Source organism: Battus philenor, unplaced genomic scaffold (genome assembly GCF_028537555.1).
Source record: "Battus philenor isolate CCGP_79_NKW_IND1 unplaced genomic scaffold, ilBatPhil1.0.hap1 SCAF_15, whole genome shotgun sequence".
Taxonomy (NCBI): Eukaryota; Metazoa; Arthropoda; class Insecta; order Lepidoptera; family Papilionidae; genus Battus; species Battus philenor.
In genome coordinates this window covers 7,092,761-7,117,213 of record NW_027181677.1, presented here as the reverse complement: position 1 = coordinate 7,117,213, position 24,453 = coordinate 7,092,761, and the positions used below count along the sequence as shown (strand labels likewise).

At 29.6% G+C, this 24,453-nt stretch overlaps 5 protein-coding genes across 5 annotated transcripts; 3 read left to right on the top strand and 2 right to left on the bottom strand.

Annotated features, from left to right (window-relative positions):
- Nucleotides 1-2,317: 2,317 nt before the first annotated feature.
- LOC137918804 (calcyclin-binding protein) lies at nt 2,318-6,895 on the top strand. Its single transcript, XM_068761714.1, has 5 exons — nt 2,318-2,544; nt 2,644-2,863; nt 3,101-3,307; nt 5,398-5,560; nt 6,531-6,895. The coding sequence occupies exons 1-5, from the start codon at nt 2,521-2,523 to the stop codon at nt 6,622-6,624; spliced, it is 708 nt and encodes a 235-aa protein (XP_068617815.1). The 5' UTR covers nt 2,318-2,520; the 3' UTR covers nt 6,625-6,895.
- A 2,565-nt stretch (nt 6,896-9,460) lies between these two features.
- On the bottom strand, nt 9,461-12,760 carry RpL13A (ribosomal protein L13A). The gene is made up of 6 exons (XM_068762008.1): nt 12,665-12,760; nt 12,165-12,295; nt 11,875-11,984; nt 10,716-10,861; nt 10,051-10,173; nt 9,461-9,586 (listed from the first exon to the last, which is right to left on the bottom strand). Exons 1-6 carry the CDS (start codon nt 12,683-12,685, stop codon nt 9,503-9,505), a joined length of 615 nt encoding a protein of 204 aa, XP_068618109.1. The 5' UTR covers nt 12,686-12,760; the 3' UTR covers nt 9,461-9,502.
- A 713-nt stretch (nt 12,761-13,473) lies between these two features.
- Nucleotides 13,474-16,504, top strand: GXIVsPLA2 (phospholipase A2 group XII). The gene is made up of 3 exons (XM_068761578.1): nt 13,474-13,926; nt 14,433-14,678; nt 16,227-16,504. Exons 1-3 carry the CDS (start codon nt 13,695-13,697, stop codon nt 16,370-16,372), a joined length of 624 nt encoding a protein of 207 aa, XP_068617679.1. The 5' UTR covers nt 13,474-13,694; the 3' UTR covers nt 16,373-16,504.
- On the bottom strand, nt 16,483-18,046 carry LOC137918702 (myotrophin-like). Its single transcript, XM_068761579.1, has 4 exons — nt 17,892-18,046; nt 17,592-17,702; nt 17,091-17,174; nt 16,483-17,023 (listed from the first exon to the last, which is right to left on the bottom strand). The coding sequence occupies exons 1-4, from the start codon at nt 17,958-17,960 to the stop codon at nt 16,937-16,939; spliced, it is 351 nt and encodes a 116-aa protein (XP_068617680.1). The 5' UTR covers nt 17,961-18,046; the 3' UTR covers nt 16,483-16,936.
- Nucleotides 18,047-18,752: 706 nt separating this feature from the next.
- Nucleotides 18,753-23,925, top strand: LOC137918854 (serendipity locus protein alpha-like). The gene is made up of 9 exons (XM_068761779.1): nt 18,753-18,864; nt 18,935-19,135; nt 19,321-19,569; nt 20,083-20,202; nt 20,940-21,327; nt 21,439-21,620; nt 22,078-22,270; nt 22,360-22,953; nt 23,487-23,925. The coding sequence occupies exons 1-9, from the start codon at nt 18,793-18,795 to the stop codon at nt 23,795-23,797; spliced, it is 2,310 nt and encodes a 769-aa protein (XP_068617880.1). The 5' UTR covers nt 18,753-18,792; the 3' UTR covers nt 23,798-23,925.
- The last annotated feature ends 528 nt before the right edge of the window (nt 23,926-24,453 follow it).

The following is a 24,453-nucleotide window of genomic DNA, read 5'->3' as shown; positions in this document are numbered from 1 at the left end:
TTAACTCTATTTGGCAAATACCTTTTAAAAATTATTGTCATTATCGAGCAAACAAAATAGGATTTGTTTTGTTTGCTTGATAACAGATATAATAGTTGAATATTTTATTTAAAACAATATGTGAAAATAATACGTGGTGTACACAATTAACGAGAGCGGTAAGTTGAAATTGAATGTAATAATAAACTTATTCACAAAAATGTTTTTCTTTTAATTATTAATCTGCTTTTACTAAAAGAATTAAACACAAGAAACTTTTACTACATAAAAGTTCTGTGCATCTCGTAAATCAGTCCAAAAATTTCAAAGTCTAAGATGCGCTTCGTTTTTGTCGCTCAATGAGAGACAAAATCGATGCCTTGATTTTAAGAGAGGACCTAACATCGACGCATCAGTTGGTAAACGTAGCATAAGCATTTACAAAAAGCTGTTACGACACTAGTTCACTAAAAGAAATCAAATGAACTGTGCACTCGTACATGATTGTAATCAAACCGGACCGTTTTTTGTAGAGACTGATAACAGGTTATGGAAAGTGGATCACGTTTAACAATCTTGCGAAGAAGGTTCTGATCGAAGCTCAACCAGGGTAACTCACAATAACGTGATGCTTTGTGTTTGGTGGGATTGGTAGATCATCGTCAAGTATGATCGTGTACCTCTAGGCAGAGCCAATCGATTCGAATCTTTGCTGATGGGTTAACCCTTTCAGGACCATAAGGTTACGGTACCTTATTTAATCAATTTAGCTAGATGTAATGAATTAATAGGCATCCTAAAAACATAATTTATACTAAAAATTCAAAAAAGGTTTACATATTTTTTGGAAATTTATGGGACAAATATGTCCCTATGGTCGCTAAGGGTTACTTTCTACTTAAACTCTAAATTTTGGTTTACTTATTGGTAAGTCTGTTTTGTTGAAAATAATGTACATTTGTTACTTAGTGTACTTTTTTTTACTTGTTTATGAATAATATAAATATAATAGGGCAAGTTATTTGTGGTACTCGGCGAAACAATTCCTGTTGTTAGATGATTGGTTAATGATTAGATGGATTATTTTTTGAGACGTTGAAGGGTCAGGTGATTCTTGCCGTTGAAGAGTCGTCGTTTCTTCAACCTCGACATCAAATACCCCTTGGTCATCATCCTGTACTAGAAGTCTTTGGTCTTCGTCATCAAGCACTAAGTCATCTTCCTCATCGCTATTGTCACCCACAAAAATTTGAAGAATTTTATTTTTTCGAAGTTCAAAAACTCCAAGTCCCTTACGAAACATATTCTGAGAAAAATATGAATAAGAAAATGATAGTATTTTGGTATATCACCAGGCCAAAAGTTAAGAAATTCCGTATAAAAAGTATCCCTTTACGCCGACAGGGACATCCGTGTCCCATAATCTTTATAACGATTTATCACAGAATACAACATAAATACATTACTACTGAATATTTAGAATAACAATTTACTTAACAGGTAATGATAATTTGACACTGTAAAAACTTGAAAAGCACTTTTACAATATCAATTATTTATTCCAAACAGCAGATCATTCGCGCCAAAAGAACTCTAACGTTCCGATGACGATAGACAATAAACGGTGTTAGTTATCCTATATTGCCAGTAAAAAATAATAAAAAGGTACTTTCAGAAATATTAAAACAAAAAAATAATTTACAATGGTTACGTAAATATTTAATTAATCCATGATTTTTGCTTGGGACACCGGCGTCCCCGTGGTCGTGAAAGGGTTAAAAGCAAGTAGGGCGAAAACTGTCGGAATTAATCAGATTAAAACGTGTGCTTTCAACAAGGTAACGCTAGACCACACAATTTATGAAAGAATGACTAGGAGATGATAATGCATCTGCAATATAGCTTTGACCCTGTACCGGATTTTAGATTCCCATCTGTTACGGTCTCTTTCGAATATTTAAGCAGTGTCAGTTTAACATAAAGAGAGAACTGCCAAAACTATTTGTTTCATCTTTTGATCACAAGTCTCAAACTTTCTACAGGAACGGTATATCACTATCTACTAACAATATTTCAAATAGTCTAAGAATCAATATTAAACTTAATACATTACATTTTTCAGTATTAATTCTATCAGGCGTATACTACTTTTTTCGGATATTGAAAATTTTATAAAAATTAACAATGCCATATATTTTCAGAAAACTTAAATTAACTCACGTTTATAGTTTTCGGAATAATTAAGTTAATAATTTTTTACAAATTTTCTTCTATTTAAATCGATATTTGTTGTAATCTGAAGTCATCGTAAATTCTAGAAAATGCTCGATGGCATCTATATCAATGTTTAGTTTGCCGGTTGTTCAACGTTCATCGTTGGTTGTTACGCGCACGTTATGAATTTTTCGCAGATCATTTACACAAATTGGTTATCGTGGGCATAGCTTGAACGCTTAAGCGATTTAAATTTTATTTCGTAATTACTTATTGAGTAAAAACTAAGATTATTTTAAATTAACTTCGTATAGAAGAGTGTACAAAATGTCAGAGGCTAAAATTAACGAGGTGAGTACTAGGTTGCTTTACCTCATATTCAGCATTTGTCATATTGCTTAATATTTAAAAAAAACACTACGATCTTTTATAACATAATTTGTTTCTTAGGTCAAGAGCGATATCGATGAAATCAATGAATTACTCAAACTGGCCAAACGGAAAAAAGTTCAAGACCTGTTGTCTGTAGAATTACGGAAATTGGAAACTGAATGGATCAATTTAAGGGATAGTGCTTCATCTTCCGCTACTCCCATGGAAGTCTCTCCCGTACCCACAACCTCTGCCGCTGCTCAGGAAAAACGATACCAAGTAAAACTTAACGGATATGGTTAGTAGTACCTAACAATATATTTCCTAAATATCTGGACTTTAATGCATGATGATTTGATATTGAGACAAGGTTTTAAAATTGTTGCAAGACACTTGTTTAGTTTTTTTTACATGGATACGTGCATAAATCTCATCTTGATATAGATCTTTTATGTGTACTTGAAATGTAAAAGATTACTATAACTGTTTTTCCGAACATCTGCAGAAGTTAATTTCGCTTTGGTTTGCATTTCAGGATGGGACCAATCAGATAAGTACGTAAAAGTATTTGTTACGCTAAAAAATGTTCACAATCTGCCAAAAGAACAGGTTTATTGTAAACTAACTGAGAAATCTATGGAGCTAGTTGTTGAGAATTTAGAAAACAAAGATTACACATTGCTTATTAAAAAATTGCTTGAACCTATCAACATAGAAGAAAGTCATTGGAAACAGAAAACTGGTAAGTTGATTTTTTAATTATTCTCTAATTTTATGGTTTTATATTTATAGTGTTGGTCATAAAAATTCTTACAAGGATTTTTTTTATCTTTCAAACAATAAATTACTTTAATTTGTGTTAGTTTATATATTACAAAAATAACATTAAAAATATAAGAAACTCATTCAAAATTATCTCCGTTAGCTAAAAACAGGCTTTGACAGCAAATGTTGAGAGTAGTTTTCAATAGAACACAATCTATTAAATTCAGACAAAATTAGAACACTAGTTTTCAATCACGCTTGGATGGATTGAGGTTATGAACCAGTTATCAATCCTGCTAAAAATGACTAATCTTGGTTAAAGAAAATGGAGCTGTTAAGAGGCTTCACTATCTTTTCAAGAGTTATATTTTGATACACTTGTGCTGGTGATTTTCTACCACACCTTTTTCACTAAAATACAGCTTAGTCACACATAGATAGATAAGACACCACTAAAGTTTGGTAATGTTCATATTGTATGAAGGTGAATAGATGGGAAACTTCTATTGAGCTTTCAACATATCACAAGTCTGTCATTCTGTTTATTAAAACTTTGCCCAAAAGTTTGTATTTGGCTTTATACCTCCTTTGTATGATGTATTATCTAGGACCAAGGGTGAGCAACCTTTTGAATCTAATTTTAATAAGGCTATCTTAAATTTTAAAATTGTTTGGCCGACTGCACCTAAAGTAAAACTTATTAATAATCTACAAAACTATTTATATTAAACATTAGAATAAAGAAATGTCAAGTTTGTATAACAAGTTTGAACAGTTCACTGTTTGAGAAACCCATCCACAAACACATTTCATTCTAGTATGCATTACCATTATAATAATTAAATAAATTAAATTTTTGAAATGCCTGGCAGGCTTCATAAACATGTTGAAAGAGCCACAAGCAGCTCATGGGACATGTTGTTCTTCCCTTGTATAGACTATTACTGAAACTTAGTTTTCTTTACCAAACCAGCCCCATTTTAACATTGTGAAAATATTTAATACCTATTTCATGCGAAAATGTGAAAATATTCATGTAAGGAAAAGGAATTCCAAATTGGAATTAGATTTTTTTTTATTTTAATGGTATTGATGGTCAGACATTTATGAGCAGTAGGAATGATATTGTAAACTACCATTGATACTGCTCACAAATGGTAAAGGAAACTATAAGCAGCCAACTTGTCATTGCAAAAATATTCTAATACATCATTCCACACAGGTTTATTGTTGCAACCTGCACACTCTTGAGAGGAGGGAGGTCTGGGTGTGTTAAGCACCATTATCAAGCTCAAGACATTACATTGTTACTAAACTATTATAATATAATTTATCTATTACATTATTGTAGTATTAAGTAATAATAATTTTAATTCAAAACAAAGCACTTAGTGTAACTATTTGACCTTGACTGATTGCATTAATATATTACTTTTATTCATAGATTGCAGTACAATTTTTTTATCTAAATGTAGTATTTAAGCAATTTAGAAATATGTATGATTTCTAGGTAGGTAGAGGATTGTGGTGGCACTCCAGGTTTTTTCCAGAGTTTTCCAAATAAAATAAATTGATACATTAGATAATTGCTATACCTCATTTAAATAATCAGTGATAAATAACATGCCATCATACTTTTATTACTGCCTTCTTGATTTTTTTGGGAGGCATTCTCGTTGATATTTCAACTGTGTATCATTATTTATTTATTTACACTTTATTGTTCATCCAAATATTAATAAAAAAAACATTTAGAGGATTCCTGTTATAGGCTATTGTGCATTATAAACTTAAATAAGAAGGGACTAATATATGGCTACTACCGCTATGCAGTAGTAGTGCAATGATGTGCACCGCCCGCCAGCCCGCTGATAAATGCGCGTGCGCTAAACAATGCTAAACACAACTATTAATTTACAACACTATTAATTTACTCTACATGTGTTTTACCCCTCAACGGGACATCCTCAGATGTTACAACGACCAGTGCCAAACACTAAGTCATTATAAACTTATTCACTTAGGGTTTAATATTATAATTTCACTAAATTATACATTTGTTTACAGATATGGTGGTCATTTTTCTGGCAAAGCTAACTCCTAACACCAAGTGGTCTCATATGACTGAGATTGAAAAGAAATCTGAAGATCAAAGGAACAACCGTTTTAAAACAAATGATTTAGACAAGAAGGACCCTCAGGAGTCTATTATGAGTCTTATGAAGAACATGTAAGTAATTTTCATAAGCAATTATTAAAGAATTGTTTTTATGGAAAGTAATAATGAATATATTAAGTTATATATAATTAGATGCATACTTCTCAAGAGAGTTTTTAGTTAAGAAGTCATGATGATACACTAATAGAAAAATTATAGTACCTAGCAATTAATTTGGCATATTGAAGAGAAACTAGGTTGATAAAAAAGAGGGGATTCAGTTTGTAGAGCATAGTCTTTATCATATAGCATTTCAATAACACAGTATGTATATTGACATAAACACAAAATGGACACCTGACAACTCATAGATAGATTGCATTTTTATCAATATTAAAATTAGTGAATATTTCTGTATTGAATAGAAATAACTAATTTTAATAATGAAATGTCAATGATTTTAAGGTTTTCATAAATAATATAACCACAGAGTTTTATAAATTCACTGGAGTAATAAAAAAATAAATAAAAAAGTTGTAATATTTTAATTCTTTTATATATGTTAACTTTATGATACTTAAAAACGTTACATGTGGGTTTACATGACTTGTACAAGATGGGGGTGGCTACATTGCAACTTCTTAAAAAATTATAAAAGTTAATTTACTGTTGTGAACAGTTACATCCTTGGTGGATACTATTTTTAGTTTTCTCACGATAATGTAGAGTACCTATGGCCATATATAATTATATTAATAAGCCATTGATATTTTCGAGACATTGGATCAAATGTCGTCGGTGCAATACTATAAGAAACTATTCTATGGAAGTCTGTTCTAGTGCGGTGTTTAGTTAGTGAGTCGGAAACCCTAATTTTTCGAAACAAAACTTCTTTTCATAATAAGACACAACACTTCAACTTTCGGTAGAATATGGATCTGAACATTCTATCCCTAGTGTAGATTTTTGTAAGAAAATATTGAATTATTAAATTTTTAGTGTTTACAGTTTGATATAATATTAACTTAAATTTTCTTTTAAGGTATGAAACTGGTGACGATGATATGAAACGAATGATCTCCAAGGCTTGGTATGAAGGACAGCAAAAAAAAAAGACGGACACTCTTGATCTATAAATTATTTCTAAGATTAAGATTTTAGTTTAGTGAATATTGTAAGAGATTTTTTTTTTAACAGTAAATCTATTTTATCAATAGTACTGCATAAATTGTATCTTACATTAAGAGCAAATCTTAACTCATTGTATTACCTAAGATGAATCTGTGTAATTCCATGATATAAGTAATATTTAAAAGAAGAAATGGCAGAGTACAGCAGTAAAGAAAGACCACAATTGATTTTAAAAGCCAAAACATTGTTGTATTGCCTTCTGAAAGAATTAAAACTTTTAACAGTATCAAACAGTTTTTTTTTAATTTATCTACCCTAAACTTTGATCCAGTATAATTTAAAAAAAATTCACTTTTAATTCTTATATCTAAATAAGGACAATGTATGGGCAATCAAACCATCTGTCGTACATGACACATAATTGTTGGCTTAGGACATCAAGTTTTACAACTGCCGTGGGGAAACAAGGGAAAATTGACGCTTTTACACCAATAAACTTCCATCGATGCTCATCATTGCTCTACAGTATTCCCGTTTGGAATGCTTGGAACACATCTTGACAGAAAAATTACACCTAATGAAACCGGTGTTAATATTTACTCGGCCTCTTCTACCTCTAATGCAGGCAACAGACTTTCCAAGTAGACCTGACAGAAACCAAGAGGACTAAGAAAGTTAGCGCTCAACAATACACGCCTTACACAGTAACCTGTGCAGGAACTCGGTCTCTGGCTATTTATTTTAGTATTCATATAGGATCATTTAAAGTCAACACATGTACGTCACGAGAAGAATGCCTGAATAGCTTAATTTAATAGAAATTAGACCAAAAAATACCGGAAATATTAAACGTAAATGTAAAAACAAATGCACGGACTCTAATGCCAACGTGGAGTACAGATCCTAATAATAATAGAACAGAAACTAGAATCAGTTTGTAGTCTCCTATAAGGCATTATCCAACTATTGTCACTTAAAAATAGTATTAACTTTAATATTAATTGATATTGTTATATACCTAGACCAGATTGTTACATATATATTGCCGATATACCGTCATAATATTTTCATTACTAAATGATTATCTAAGGAAGTCCAGTAGTGTTTCCTAACGTGGGGCCCGCTCCTCGCAGGAGGGTAATTTGTTTGTTAATATTACATTTGAAGCGTAAGAATTTTAGAAAGATTAAGCTGGCGCATATAACAAAAAAGAGTGCAAAACTGCTCTAAAGCATGTAATATAGATTACAAGCAGCTCTTTTTTTGTAGCTCTAAAATTGTATAGATATCTAATGGAATCAGGCGTTACCTCGCGGAAGTCCATCCTAAGTAAGAAAAGGACCAATATTTAGCCACTTCCGCACATGCAGTGGTAGTCGTTCAACGAAATGCACCGCCCGCCAGCCCGCTGATAAATGCGTATGCAGAGAGTACAGAGTCACTCTGTGTTTGGCACTAATCGGTGTAACATAACTCCTGAAGATGCCCCGTGGAGGGGTGAAACACGTGTTGAGTAATTTTTTGACTGCAGCTCACCAGAAATAGGCTTTTTAATCTCCCTTTAGAAGCGAACAGCCGCCTTTGGTCAGTGTTTAGGCCGGTGGCGGTCTAACAAAGAAATTTGACACATTTGGAAGTTTTATTACCAAAACAAATCAAACATACTGCGAGCCGCGACAATATAAACGATTACATTGTACGTTTGTACACTTAATGGAATTTGATGTTCAACTTACTCTGAATGACCTCTTTGTAATGGAATAAGTGGAAAAGAATCGAAAAAGTGAAGCTAGACCGACTTAGTAGAAGAGCTGGAGGCTTCAGGTCAAACAGTTTGAAAGTGTTCATAATTAACAGTGAATTCAGAAATATAAACCTAAGAAATTGTGCGATTTAATCCTTTATTCCAACTGGTGCGTTTTTAAAAAGATTGAATGTGCTCGCATAAACAAAAATGATACTTTATTTTACCAGTAAAAACTCGTGCATAAACAAAAATTAGCCGAAACGTAGAAGTCTTAGGTTAGGCGCCCGCCACCTCAAACAAATGAAACTGCAAATACCATTTTGGTCCAAAAAAACGAGCGTCATATACTTGTTGACTCGTCTAACACTGTTCCATTATAAATTTCGGTGTTTAGATTGATTTATATTCATTTGATTTGACGCATTCTTGCATTGATTGTTGTTTAATCTAAATCACTTATGTATTACTATGGTATTTTAATTATTTATTAGTTGTTCGGCCATCCTCAACCATAAATTGAAATAACCAAGCACACTGAAAACAGTTAATGCAAATTACATTATCCAATAGAAATAGTTATCATAATATGCCGCTGGCTGTGTGAGGGGTAATATATTACTTCTCATCACAAAGTAGTTTACCAAATGGAGAATCTTGCTTTATTCTATTTTTAAACTCGGAATATTACAAAATTGACAACTTCTTTTGTAGTATTTACTGCTACATACAGTACTCGGCAATAAATATTGCACATTGTCCTTTAAAAAGATATAATCGGCTAATTCCGGCTTCTTAGAGCGTTATCTCTGTCGCACGAAATATGACTGACAAAACGTCACAAAGGTAGCGTGGGACAGAGATAGTGCTCTACGAAGCCGAAATTAGCAGATCGTCTTTACAAAGGTCGATGTGCCTTATTCATCGACAGGTACTTTATTTAATTTTGAAAATCTATTTAAAAGGTAGATCACATTAAATACGATGATCCTTGTATAATGTTTTTTAATGCAATAGCATTAATAAGGAATCTATACAATTTATTTAGAAAATATTAATGATGATCTTTGTCCTAATAGAGAAAAATAAAACCAAAGTTGAAACTTCAGAGGTTCAATTTTTTATAATGTTCTTAAATGTTAATTGTATCCATAGGATTGGATGACGGATGTGAACGGCGCCGTCACCTTGGCCACCTTCTCACCAGCCTCCTTCGTGATTTTCTGGAAATAAATAATAAACTTAAGTACTTCAATAACTCCAGGAAATTGGCAACAGTAATAATTATAAAATCAGTTTGAAAGTTTTTTCATTTCATTCAAATAATGTAGGTAAGTTGAATAATCATCATTTGCATAGGTATAGGTATTGTATTAAAAATTTTTGAAGTAAAATCTTTTTTTTCTCCAGCCAGGGGGACTGATTGAATTTTTAAGCTAAACGGATTGGATGGCAATGTGCCCCACATTGCTCATGTTCAATGACTGTTGGGGCCAAATGGTTCTCAAGTGGCAACTACAAGCCAGTTAACACAGCATAGGCAGGCAGGCTCTCTACTAGGTGGACTGACAACATAATTAAGGTCGCGGGAAGTCAATGTGCGTCTAACGGCCGAAAAGGAAAATAGGAACTAACAAGAATTACTGTTGAAGATCGGAACAATGAAGCAAACATTATTAGAATATACCTTAAGTCTTCTCTCAAAGGCGATTTTGTGGATGGCCTTGAACTTTCTCTTGTCCTCTAATTTACGGACGACGTCACGGTACTTCCATCCTACTTCGTGAGATAGACGTCCAACATGACAGTACTGAAATAATTGTAATTTAAAATACATTCAGTTAAAAATTAAAAAAAAAAGCTAAAACAAAGCTTAGGCTAGCAAATTACTCAATATTAATAATAATTAAACTCCAAATAATTATAATTTATAAAGAAACAGTATACAAAACTACTATTTTTATTCATAAAATACATTAACAAACACATACACAATTTAAAATCCATCAATATTATTATGATAAATTTCTACAAATATTGTTTGTATTAAGTTTAAATAAAAAAAAAATTATAACAAGCAAGTAGTTACTTCTGGTTTTTAGATGATTTTTTGCAGATGCTACCAAACATTACTCTTAATTTTATTAGTATCTCATTAAAAATCATCAGCTGTGGTCACATCTTAATAATGCCTAAATAACTTTAAGATTTAAAAAAAGTTTCATTAAATTTGATTGCAAAGGGTTTTTATTTAGCAATAATTTAAAAGTTATTAGTAATATATTTCATAATATTGAGCCTGTGACAAATTATTGCAATAATGAAATGTATTAAAGAAAAGTGTTAGACTACCTTGCGGCCAGGTTTAAGACAGAAGACTCTGAGAGCAGCAGGTACTACTACACGACGGCGGTTATCATAAGGAGGTGGGCATCCATCATATGCTCTAAGTCTTCTAAGAGCATCCTTTCCACGCTCAGTCTTGTGAGGAATCATTCCTGGAAATTCACACACATTTAAGGAAAAACATTTTCAAGCAATTAATTCTAAAATTTAAGACAATTTACTTCATAATTTGTTTTTCTATCATAAACATCAAATAATGTAGGTAAAATATTAAATAATCATGAGTGTTTTATATTATTATAAACAATTATGTAATTACATTGTATAACTAGTTTAATTGTATTATTACAAAGAATTACTGGAACCACAAAGAATAAACTTTACTAAACAATGTTAAAATAACCATTTATTTTATGGAAAAAGCATTACTATTTGTGTTATTATTTTTATTACTCAACCGATTAAGGATTGCTAATAATATTACATATAAAAACAACCTTAAAAAATGCTGGATGCTAATTGCATTTTAAATGACAGGAAACCACAACAATAATGTGGTATAAACAATAATGTAATATTATCTATGTACTTAAATGTAATTTAAAAAGTTAGTATGTAAATATTATTCTTCATGTACCTACTTATTAATTATTTATTGTAAGAATGCTATGCATCATTAGTTTGTTCCAAAACATTTTGTTTGAATGGGATCATGGCAAATATCTAAATATTTATTTTTAAGCACTTATAGTGAGCTGAGAAAAAATGATAAGAGTGCCTTTATAGTGACAATAATAGTCTAATAGCATATGCTGTGGTCATTTATCTACTCCTTAACAAAAATTACATATTCATTTAAAATCCTACAAAAATATCAATTGAAATATTATTTTATATCTCTTAAGGTATCCAACCTTGAAATGAATACCAGGTAATCAGTAGAGATGAGATTATCAAGTATATATTAGCCCAATTATTTTTTTAAGGAAATCACTGAGCTTTAATGAGTTACTAATAGATAAATTAACAAAACTATTTACAGTCTGTCTGCACACCAAGTTGTATCTCATCTCATACAATAATGGTTTAAAAGTACTTTCTATAACAAACCAACACTTAACTTTAGTTCCTAATGAATACAATTTTTTACTAATTATACTGTTACCTCTGACTGTTTTCCACAGAATCTTGGATGGTGCTCTGAAGTGAAATGGTCCACGAGCTGGGTTCACATTGCAACGCTTACGCAGGAATGACATGAACTTCAGCTTGTTCCTAAAAAACAGCATCGTTTAATAAACATATTTATTAATATAATGAAGAGCTGAAGTAGTGTTAAATAAATCAGAATTTAAAAGCAGCAACATGTGGACGTTCAGTCGCAAATTACCCAAAAATAACACATCATTTAGAAAACTGATTAATAATAACGTAAACGTGAACCAAGAAACTAACCTGAAAAAGTTGCCAGAGATGTTTAGTTGTTCACATCGAACAACTACTACTTTGTTTCCTTCTAATAAAACTTTTGCAATAACAGCGGCCAGGCGGCCAAGCAGATGGCCGCGGCCATCGATGACTATGGCCTGAAATATAAATTTTTGGTCATATATGATTGGTCACATACATATCGGTTGTATACCGGATACCTAAACATATAACCTCAAAAAGAAGCAAGTTCTCATTTTTATATACAAGAATTATATCATTATAAACTCCTTTATTAGGCGTTTAATTTTTAAATTTCACCATAAAACTTTTGAGAAAATTTATTTGTTGCTATCATTTACAAAGTTAATGTTAAGCACGTGTATTATAACTACAAAGTGTGATTTAAGAAATATTAACGAACATTTTTCACTACACACAGAAGATAATTATTATCATTATAAATTTTAACAAAATAAATCAAAAATAAAGTTCAAAAATATAAGAAAACTATTTTTTGATCTCACCTTATTACTAAAGCCCGTCATTTTCACGACAACAAAACGGAAAAGGATAACTTTTTAAACTAACATGGCTACCGGATATCCAAATATTCTGTAATGTAGCGTTCAGAAATTTGGTTTTATTATTTAATGAATTTATTATTTAATGGACTGAATGAATAATTTTCTATTTCATCTAATAATAAAAAGGACATTATTTAATTTTATAATTACCCATTTAGTGTTAAATTTAATTTTACAATAATTATTTACGTCCACAAATGGTGATGACATATTTAAAAAAGTTAAATAATTAAGTTGTTACTTATATTCAATATTTATTTGATACTACGAATAATTTTAGCCGCTTTAGTTGTAGTATTGATAAGTAAAATCTTATCATCGAAAATTTCATTTTGTATCCGTTCAAAATCTGTGAGAATATGAAATTACATCACGATATTTATAAAATAAAAAAGACGTTACTGTTATGAAAATAGAACAATTTTAATGAAAACTATATTATTATACTGTATGTTCATGCGTAGAAATAAGTTGAAGTAATAAATATGTAATAACAATATCTTCATAGAAGAAGAATATCACCGCATCGACTATTAATGTTAAATGGCAGTGTGCGAATAAAATATTGTTCATTAATTGTCTATATATTTATACACCCCTACTTTACAGGTGGTCATTTTTGAAACATTGCAAACTATATTAAGCTAAAAACATTTGTTGTGATTGCGATATTTTTCTGATGACATTTATTTTAGCAGCTTCGTTGCAGTTATGGGTAACAATTGAAATACTGTCAGTTACAACAAATGTCAACTGATTAACGTAATGTTTATATTTCAGAGCAAAGTATATGTAAGAAGTTATTTTCGGATTTGTGTGGTAAACCTTAACCTATTGAATATAATCGTATCATTTAGGGACACGTCAGACTTTAAATAAAGTACTTTGAATTATGTACAACTAAGACAATTTGGCGTAGAAAATATTTAGTCAGTCAAAAAAAAAAAATGCCAAAAAGTAATTAGAAGAAATGGATATTCCGTATAGAAAAATTTTCATATATATTTTAACATTTGTTGCTTACGCATATTCAGGCGTAGGATCAAATATATTAAAAAACTTGAAAGATGCTGTTTTATCAGCGGAGTCAGTGTTCGGTGATATGTTTCGTAATGTGATTACTGTAGCAGAGAAGTTTAGATCTTTACATGATGTTTTTGATGCAGCTGTTGAAGAAAATTGTATTTATAGTTGTCCCGGCGGTAAGGAAAACCTAATTTTATTTTTATCGTTTTGCTAATATACTTTTTGTTTTACAATGTACAGGATTATTGGCCATAAGTTTTAAAAACTTTTGAGAGGTATACATATAGTTAAAATAACAGCAAAGTTTTAATAAAATTTACACTCATTACCATCACATTGCATCAAGTAATCACTTTGAATTTTTTTAAATTAATTTATCTTCTCTATTGGAATTCTTCAGGCCAATAACTTCTGGTGTTACAAAGACTGCAGGGACAAAATGTTAACATTAATTAATTTTAATATGTGGTTATCTTATGCTTTTTCTTAATTTACATTATCATTACTTTATTCATTATTTATAATGCAAAATGTGCTATACATTTACCCATTTATAGCTTTTACACCACATTATTACCAATCACACTGTATATAACTATTGTTTGCCTTTTACACATATAATAAAATAAACAATAATAAGGGTAAAATTTCATTTAGGGTTCTAATTTATTAAATGTTACAGGTCAGAAGCCAGTGCGAAACAAAAATCACACACCGAAATCAGATGGGTGTGGTTCTTTAGGTTTTGAAATCTCATCTGAATATCTGCCACTAGAAGAGATGACAAAATGTTGTGAAACTCATGACTTATGTTATGACACTTGTAACAGTGGAAAAGAAATATGTGACTTAGAATTCAAGAGGTGTTTATATAATTACTGTGAAACATATAAATCTGTTAATATAGCAGGTGATACCATAACCAAAGGTAAAATATCAATATTCATTGTTTTCTCTATTTTTTCATTAGTGTAAAAAAAATATCTTTATGAATGAGAATAACATTTCTCAGCTTAAAATATATTTTTAAGAATATGTATAAATTTATTGTATTTAACAAATCAATATTACATTGAACACACTATTGAACTGTATTGTGAAAGGCACACCTCCCTCAGTATATAACTCTGGTTGATAATTCCAAAACAAAGTTCAATACCTGATTGCTGAATTCATAAGAACCTTGGCAAGGATTAAAGAACAAACAAATTTGCTTTGAAACTGTAAATTAAGTAACTACACAAATGTATAGTGTAGTATCAAGTTATATTTTTTTCATTTAGTCAATTATTATTAAAAAATATTTTAGGTTAGGTTTCAGATTATATCAACAATACAGGATAATTTTTTTTTTCAAATTTAAAAATTATTCAACTTATGACAAATTGTATTTCTTATGAAGGGTATTTTGAGTCCACTACTTATTTGGATAATAAATGAAAAAGAAACTCAATGGGATTGTACACATACACACACACAAATATATTTTAAGATATTATATATATATATATATATATATATGTATATATATATATATATATATATATATATGTATATATATATATATATATATATATATATATGTATATATATATATATATATTTATTGTAATTGCACATTTAGTATATATCAATCTATAATCTGGGATCCTATTGTGAGAGCATTGTCTGGTACACAACATTTATTTTGGCCTTTATAGTAAGTACTTTATTCGTTTTGTGGCGAAAAATTATAACTTTACATATTTAATAATATTTATTCATAAATGTTTATTTTATATTCTTTCACCAATTAGAGGACCAAAATGTTTTTCACATAATAATATAACCATATATATTATATCAGTATAACATAAAACTATAAAGAAAAAAAATTTAATATCCAAATATTGTACTGAGATATTACAGCTTTAAAGCAGAATACACTAATATTTATATATTGAGAATAAACAGTATTATTTTATTTTAAGGTAAATTTCTAAACTGGCTGGTTTCTGCAACCAAATGTCATTGTGCTCATTCTGCATCAGAGTTTTAGGGTACATATCTCATTAGCAAATTGTAGATATTGGTAGCTAATATTCCTGTTTGTTACCTATATGTATATTATTGCACCCATCACATTGTCTTTAACTCTCAATCAGGTATGATAAGAATCTTTAGTAAATAAGCTGAAGTACATAGTTCTAAAGCTCCATGGCTCAAGAGCCCACTCAAGCATCTTGGATAAGCTTGGTGGCTTCCTAACCTATAGAAATAATAAAGTATGAACTGTTACTTTATTATACTCAAGGACTCTAAGGCTGCATAATGACGCCTCAAAACTGGTTGTTTATCTATTATCTGTCAATTCAATGGGTAAATAACACTTGTTAGTGATCAAAATCAGCAGTATGTGGGATATATGCCACATGAAAGGGCAAAGAAAAGTGGTAGGTTTCTTATATGCAACTCCTTCATACTCTTTTTTTTTCAGGTTGTAAAGCTGCTGCTAAATTATTGTTCACTGGAACACTTACACTCGGCTGTAAGTCTTATTTAGATGCACAGATGAATGCATGCTATTGCCCACCATCAAGAAGCAAGTACAAGAAGTATACTACAGGTGATGGGGAACTTTAGATTCAAATATGTTTGTATCTTCCTAATTTACTTATATCACTCAAAGTGAAGCTCTCATATTTATATATTTAGAAACAAAATAATGTAATTTATTTTAAACTATTTTAACTATGAAATAAAATATAAAATGTTGTTTATACTTTTATTTTAGCAATAAAATTACATCTTATTTGTGGCCCTTTGGGGTTAACACACCTTAATATAAATAATTTAATGGCTACATGTTATAGGCCCTTGGAAAATAGGTGCCATAGCAAATGATAAATATTACTTCATCTTATATATATTTAGTGCAAAATGTTTACAGTTGTAAGGCATTTTTTCTACCACCATACAGACTGTTAGTAATACACATTGATACTAATGGACGCAGCCTAAACATATGTTTTTCATTCATATGTTGAGCATATAAAAATAATTCCTTGCAATATAAATAAATGCATGTAAAAATATGATGATTAATTCCTTGTTCAACCATAATTTGATTTCATCTTAGCTTAAAAAAAATAAGAATGTGAGCGTTTTATGAGAATACTTAATTGATTTGAAGTTACATAACTCTTTTTATGTTAGTAGTTCTTTGATTTCGTCTTTTTCTGCAGCTTCTATATAAGGTGTACCATCTGGCGTTTTCCCATTCTTTGAAGCGCCCTGAAAAAATCTTTAGTAAGAATTGTTGACCCAAGTGTTGTAAATTAAAAAAAATATATATTCTTACATGTTTTAATAATGTTTTTACACAGTCAGTATGGCCCTCCCAAATTGCTGCTAATATTACGGAAATTCCATGTTTATCAACCATCTATAAAAAAATTAATAAATGTGAAATTGTAAAGAGATTGTATAACACAATAAATAATTATGCTAGAACCTATCTCAAGAGATTTCCAAATAATTTTATGAACTAATATAAATGATACAAAATCATATACTAATTACTACTACTATTACTACATTTAATAAGAATGCTTCAAATTTTAAAAACAGACAAACCCTTATTTTCAATTTCATATAATTTTGTAAAAATTTTAATATTTTTTATTGTAGAAGTTACATCTATATCACAATTTTCATAAATAAAACATCTCTTGTTAACTTTGATAAAAGTGCAATAAGTGTTTTAATGTGCATTATGTCACAATATAATAACAATAAATCAGGAAAAATTTAAGCTATAGATAGAAAAACAAATGTGTCATTGTTTTAAATTATTACTTACATTAGGATCAGCACCTTTGTCTAACAAATAGTTTAATACTGCTGTTTGGCCATAATCGGCAGCATAGTGAAGGGGTACCCGGCCATCAATAAGTGCATTGACGTCAATTTTCTAAAAAGAAATTAATTGAGGCTAATACAATAAAATGCATGCGATCAAAATTAGTACAATACCAAATTATTGTAATAATTTTCAGTTTAACTTAAATTTTATATCAGCGAGAAAAGAAAATTTTAATAATTTCAAAATAATGTACATTTACAAAATCATCTGTACTAGAATTAATAACAAAAGTTTTACATTGTTTTCCACGATGTCTTTAACCTGATCTATGTCACCGTTTTTAATACCCCAAACTAATTCACTCATTTTAAAGTACTTTCAAAGTTATTACTGTTTATTTTCCAAAAATAAATTAGTGCAATCTTCATCAATGATTAAAACTCAAGAGATGACAGAACAGATTCCTGTAAAGAATTACCATAGGATATTAATACAACAGCTTAAACATGATGTTGATCCATGCTTCTTTTTTAACACAAATTCTAAATATTTAAATATTAAAAATCATTCAATATTAAATAGATTAGTCTCTAATATTTAATGATGCGATTTGCGGAAATTTACTCTTTCATAAAAAAAAATCTCTTTACGAGTCCAATGACAAAGTTTATTAATAAAAATTTAATTTAACATTTCAATTATTGTAAAATACGGAAGAAATTACCTTTTTGTGGATTTGCATGCTTTATTTTCATAAAACAATCTATTCGAAATCCAGAGATGTACAATGCATATACTTCCCTCCGTGGCGGAAGGCGTTTTTTTATTCTGGTACCTATTGTATTTAAATCTTAATAATAAAGGTTTTAAAAACTAAAGTAGTGGTTCAAATTAAAATAGTATTTAATTTAAAATTTTATGAACCAGTAAAGCGGTAGGTATTAATAAACAGCTGATAAACTGCGTATACCCAACTCAATGTTTTTTTTAAAGAACTTTTTACCAAACGTCAAATTTAACGTTTTTTCTTTTAAATTATCGAGCTATTGTACTTGTATCTAATTATAAATAAAATACATGACATTTATAATTGCTTAAATCCTTTGGTTTTAGAGTAATAAAGGAAAATAAGTTTTATAACGCTTTATTATTGTACAAGATTGCTAAATATCTTTTGTAATCAAAGAGATTTATTAAAATGGATGATAAAATTCTAAACCTTTATCAAGAATTACCTGAAAATATCCAACTCGCTACTAAGCTGGTATTGGTAGGTTTCTTGATGACATTTATGTGAATGATTTATTTTCATGTTTAAAATAAAATTTTGCTTTTTTCAGGAAACCTTTATTGTTAAACTTTATCCTCTCCTGAATAAACTTAATTGTAATATAGTAACGTTATTGAAAAATGACCAATTTCAAGAAGATGTTAATAAAATCAACAGTCTGTTTCGGCTATGTATTAGCCAAATAAACAAATGTTATTTGTTATTGTTTGATATTTTTAATTTAGAACAAGAAAAGAAAGTGCTTTTGCTGGTAGGTTATTAATAAAATTAAGTGTTACTTTTATAACTTTGTTTAGATCCATTGAAGAATACATATTTTTGATTATTATATTTACATTTAACAGAACACAATAAACAAAAAACATGTTAAATGTCTTTTCTAGCCTTATTCAACAGAAGTTTTTTAATGTATATATTTTTATTATTAATTTCCAGGAAAGTCGCGAAAGTACTTTAGAAAGACTCTCATGGTGTTGTAATAGAGTAGTTGCAATTAAGAAAAGTTTGGAGGAATTACAGTCAGAAAATAGACATAACAATTGTTTTGATGATTCTATCTATGCAACACCTCTGCACTTTGTTAATTGGATTGATCAAGCATTTGATAACTTGAAAAAGTTAATAATTTTATTTTCTAATGTTAACAAAGATCCAGAGGAGTTATGTGATGGATGGAAGAATGAGGTGATTATTCCTGTCCAGTAAATACTCGAAAATTCATCATTATTATTTATAGCTAATAAATATCAATTGCTGGACTTAGGTACCCTCCATAAATTTCCCAACATGTTCCAATAAAGTTCTAACTTCTATCTATAAGCAGTGTTGTGAACCCTTTGAAAAAATGATCTATCCTATTGCACTTGTCTCTCCATTTTCTCACTCAAAAACTGCTAGACCACAGAAGCAATCTTTTTGTTATCTGTCCACCAGGGTTGTAAAACATCTATGCTATACTGTCTGGTGCATGGTATGGACTCCTTAACCTTAAGTCCCATTTAATAATTGTTAATACATTTTTTTAAACAGAATTCTTCTTACTTTTTTACATTGATTATTGTTTTATTTGTTTTAGTAGTATTAAGTCCTCCTATTTTTACAGCTCAAATCATTATTTTCAAATTAATTCATATATATTTTTACTTAGATATACTTACATTTAAGTTCCTGCCATTTGAATCTTTTATTACATTGCAGGTTATTGATTGCTTAGGTACTTTACATACATCAATAGATGAATTATTGTTATCGGCTATGACATTGTGCAGGTATTGTTTGCCGAATGATCAACATGTTATAAAAGTTAGATGTCAAGTGGTATGTATACAATGGATATTTATTACATTTAGCAATACATAGAGTAAATGAAAATTTGTGTGAATACACATATTTGAAAATGCACATTGTAGAATAATATACATGAATAGTCTTTTTTGAAAATGTATTCATTTATTCGATGACCATAACATGACCATTTCGTAATAATATACAGACTGTCTCAAAATAAATCAACTTTAAGCCGAATGTATGATAGAGCAGCCTATACCCCAAATATTAAATTTGCATAGTAGTTTATTTTAAAATGTTTGGTTAAAGTTGTATGCAGTAATAAATTTCAGTGCATTGTTTGAAGTACTAGTTTATTTTAAAATCCGTTGATTGAAATATGAATTATCATTACAGAATAAAGAGGATATGAATTAAAATACAGTACTTTTGTATATGCTCTCTTTTTAACAGGTGTCAATAAAAAGACCTAACCAATCTTCATAAAATAGTTAAACCTCTGAAGATTTGCCACAATTACTATTTTTGTTTGTATTCAACACTGACTATACTGTAAACAGAATTATTTTAATTATTTTCATTATTCAAAGTAACATGTGGTTTTTTACCTATAATATTTCATGTATCACATTAGTTATGTTTTTGTTATTTATACATATTTAGGGATGAACCCTGAATTCGTCGCTTGTTTATTGTAGAAAAAGCTAAAATATATGCACTTTCATGTATACTTTATAAATAAATAACAAAGGAAATATTTATTCCAGGTATTACGAGAAAAAAACTCTCTATTTACTGAAGTTGTTGATGGTGATATTAACATAGAATTTGATGCAACATTATCACTGAAAACACCAATTAAACCTACAAATGTAAATGTACTCATTCATGTTTTGAAAGATTCACTTTACATGTTAGAGACCAATACTAATACAGCTTTATTGGCGTTGTTAGTTCATTGCTTTAGCCACTACACATCACCTGTAGATATCTTAAAGGCACATTATGACCGTAACAAGGGTATGTGTCAATGTTTATCAAAAAGTGAAGATGACACAACAGAGACATGTAATTTTGTAAAGGAATTTGATTTGCATAATGAGAGACTGTTACAAATTGCATCATTTGCCATATCATGCTCTTCAGATCAGAAAAGTAAGTTGCTGTAATTTATAGTCTACCAATAGATTAAGTTTACTCTTATATAAACGTTTTTTGTGTCAATAGATATGTCTAGATGTTTAATTTCTTTGCATGTTTTTTCAGGAGTTATAGGAATTCGAAGCAATCTTGCAACTCTAGAAGCTTTAGATTCACGTTTAGTTCCAGCTTTAATAGTGGCACCAGAGAGCCATCATTCTATTTTACTGAAGAACACCTGGGATAAGGAAGTGTTGGAGATCAGAGATAGTGTATTTCTGATTGTAGATCCCTCTGCATTTTCAGGGGTATGCATTTTGTGGACTTTTTATTATGATTGCACATTTGGATTTTAACACACCCAATTTCGATTAAATGACTTGGGCATCTTTGACGTGAATCCGAGATCTCTCAAGGTTTCCTGCCGTAAAAGAGGTTTTAGGCTGAGCACCGTCGGTGCTATGCCCCCTAAACTCCCGGAGTCTGAAAATGCCACTTGGGTAGCAGTATAAGCCAGGTCAAAAGAAATTAGTAATTGGAATATTTATTAGATTCATCAGCTTTTGCAATATGTTTGTTCTGTGTTAGAAATTATAAGTAAAATTGAGATGAGGTATATTAAGAATATGTTTTATAATTTTTCTAAGTACAAATTGTTAATACATATTTTCGAACTGAAGTATGTATGTGACATTAATACTTCTTTTTAATCAGTTATTTACAATAGGCAACAGGCCAGACCTTTATTATTTTTTATTATTTCAGAAAGCTAAGCAAATGATGCACCAAATGCTATTGGAAGTAATAAAAGAAAATGCCTATGACAATGGAAAAATTTGTTATATTATTAATATTGCATGTCTTGTCTTTGACTTTTTTGATGTCTATAACAAACATGAACCTGATGCTATTAATGAACGTGAGAAAATGCTTCCTCTTATGGCTGATTTAAAAAAAGGTAATATTTTTAATATTACGTGATTTATTATTACATTTAAAGAGTGTGAACTTTTTTATTATTAACATATATAAATTTCATATTTTCAGTTCAATCGGAATGTAAAGTTGTAAGCGATTTGTTAAGTTCTGGAGACGATTTCGTGTATAATTTCAAAAAATCTGATTCTGCAAAGAATATTACATTTGAACAAATCCTCAAACGTATAAAGCTTCTCTATACAATCATAAAAAGGATAAATATGTTGCAGCAGCCAAAAGATGAAGATTTTTTTGAAAATGTCGATGTACTTATTACAGGCGACTATCAAACACATACAGTGTGTACAAGAAATAACGAAACGTATATAAAATCACCAAGAAGCATTTTTGCTAGAACAATTAACCTTAATACTCCCACAAACAATATTCCACTGTTTAAGCTAACAAGGCATTTAAAGACTAAAAAGGACAATGCTTCAAGTTTTCTCGCACAATTTAATGACTTATGTAATGCTGATCTCAAATTGGGAAGCTGTCAAAATTCTAAGACCTTCTTCTATTCACCTCTGAAGAAGCGGCAATCCATAAGGAAGTCGGTTTTAAAACAGCACAAGTTGATAGAAACAGATGAATTTGAAAATAACATGAAATATGGAATTGATAATAATATTTTTGATGAGTCATTGAGTTTGCAGATTTCAGGTAAATACCTATAAATATCAAATCATATATATATTTTCTACAGAAATATGACATAATATCTAAAAGTAGTAAGAATTTGTATCTAAAATGTAAATCCTTTATTTTTCCAATTCAATTTCATTCCCTTTAAAGTAATACCCGTCGTCAATCGTAACTTATCGCGTTTGAGACTTAAAATGTCTTTCAAAATGGTTTTCGCTGACCCGACAAATGACATTCTAACTTTTGGACAAGCAGCTTCCTGGCAAATGTTGACAAGAGTCCTTTCATCCTAGGAATAATAAAAATACCTGCTGAGGTCCGGGAGTTTTGCCTACTTATTTATATGGGTAGTACATAAAATTTGATTTGGCAGATTTTAATCTTACAAACACTAACTTAGATTTAATTACGATATTTATATAAGGATGTTTTCAATGTGTCAAATTAAATGCCAGGGTAGAATGAGATAAATATGCATCAAATACAATAGTTGACAGTGTAAATATATGTTAATTTTAAATAAATCTAACAAATCATTAACAAAATTTCAGAGGTTCTGAATCAGATAAAGGATTTAACAACTACGTTTAGTGGTAGACAATGTCTGACTAGCAAATTTTGTAAAGAAAATCGACAAGAAGAATTAATGGATACACCCAACATAAATAACGGAAATAGTACAATAAGAAAACAGGTTTGGGGTTTTCCAATATCAGACAAAATAGATCCTGATATTAGTTTTCTTACAACTGATGTTTCACAACCATCAAATGTGACTACATTGGAGAGGTTGAATGATTTAAATTTTGTAGAAAGTAAGTTAAGTGATTTAAGAGTAATGCGATTCGAAACTAGTTTGTAAGAATAAAGCATTAAATATGTAAAACAGAGTGGAGAACAAGTCATGCATCACTATTACTGGTTATATATAAACCAATAGCGATGGGTGAGGTAGTGTTTGTTAAGAAACATTTTTATGGCCTGTTACGCCAAACAAGTTATGTAATTTTTTATTAATTTATAAGTTAATGTGTATTTAGCCAGTTAAACCTTTCCAAAATGAATGTTTACTAATTGTTGTAAGTAACAATGAAGTGGTTATAATTGTTTGGATTTAAATCTAGAATTTTCTCCTAGGTTCAAAAAGTTAATTCAAAATGGTCTAGATAAATTTCTTAAAACAAATATTCAGTAATAATTATAACTAACAATAACATATATTATTGTTCGGATTATAGATCTAGAGTTTTCAAGTATTTTCATAAATTTAATTTGAATTGGGTTAATTAAATATCTCAAAACCAATACATCCAGTAATTATTGTAAGTGAAAATGAAGTGGTAATGATTGTTCGGATTTGTTACTGAATTTTCTTATAGTTTCATTTTTTTTATATTCATATTATAGTTTAATTTGGTTACTTCAAGGCCTCAAAATCAATATTCAGTAATTATTGTAAGTGAAAATGAAGTGGTAACGATTGTTCGGATTTTAGTTCTAGAAATTCTTTTATTTCTA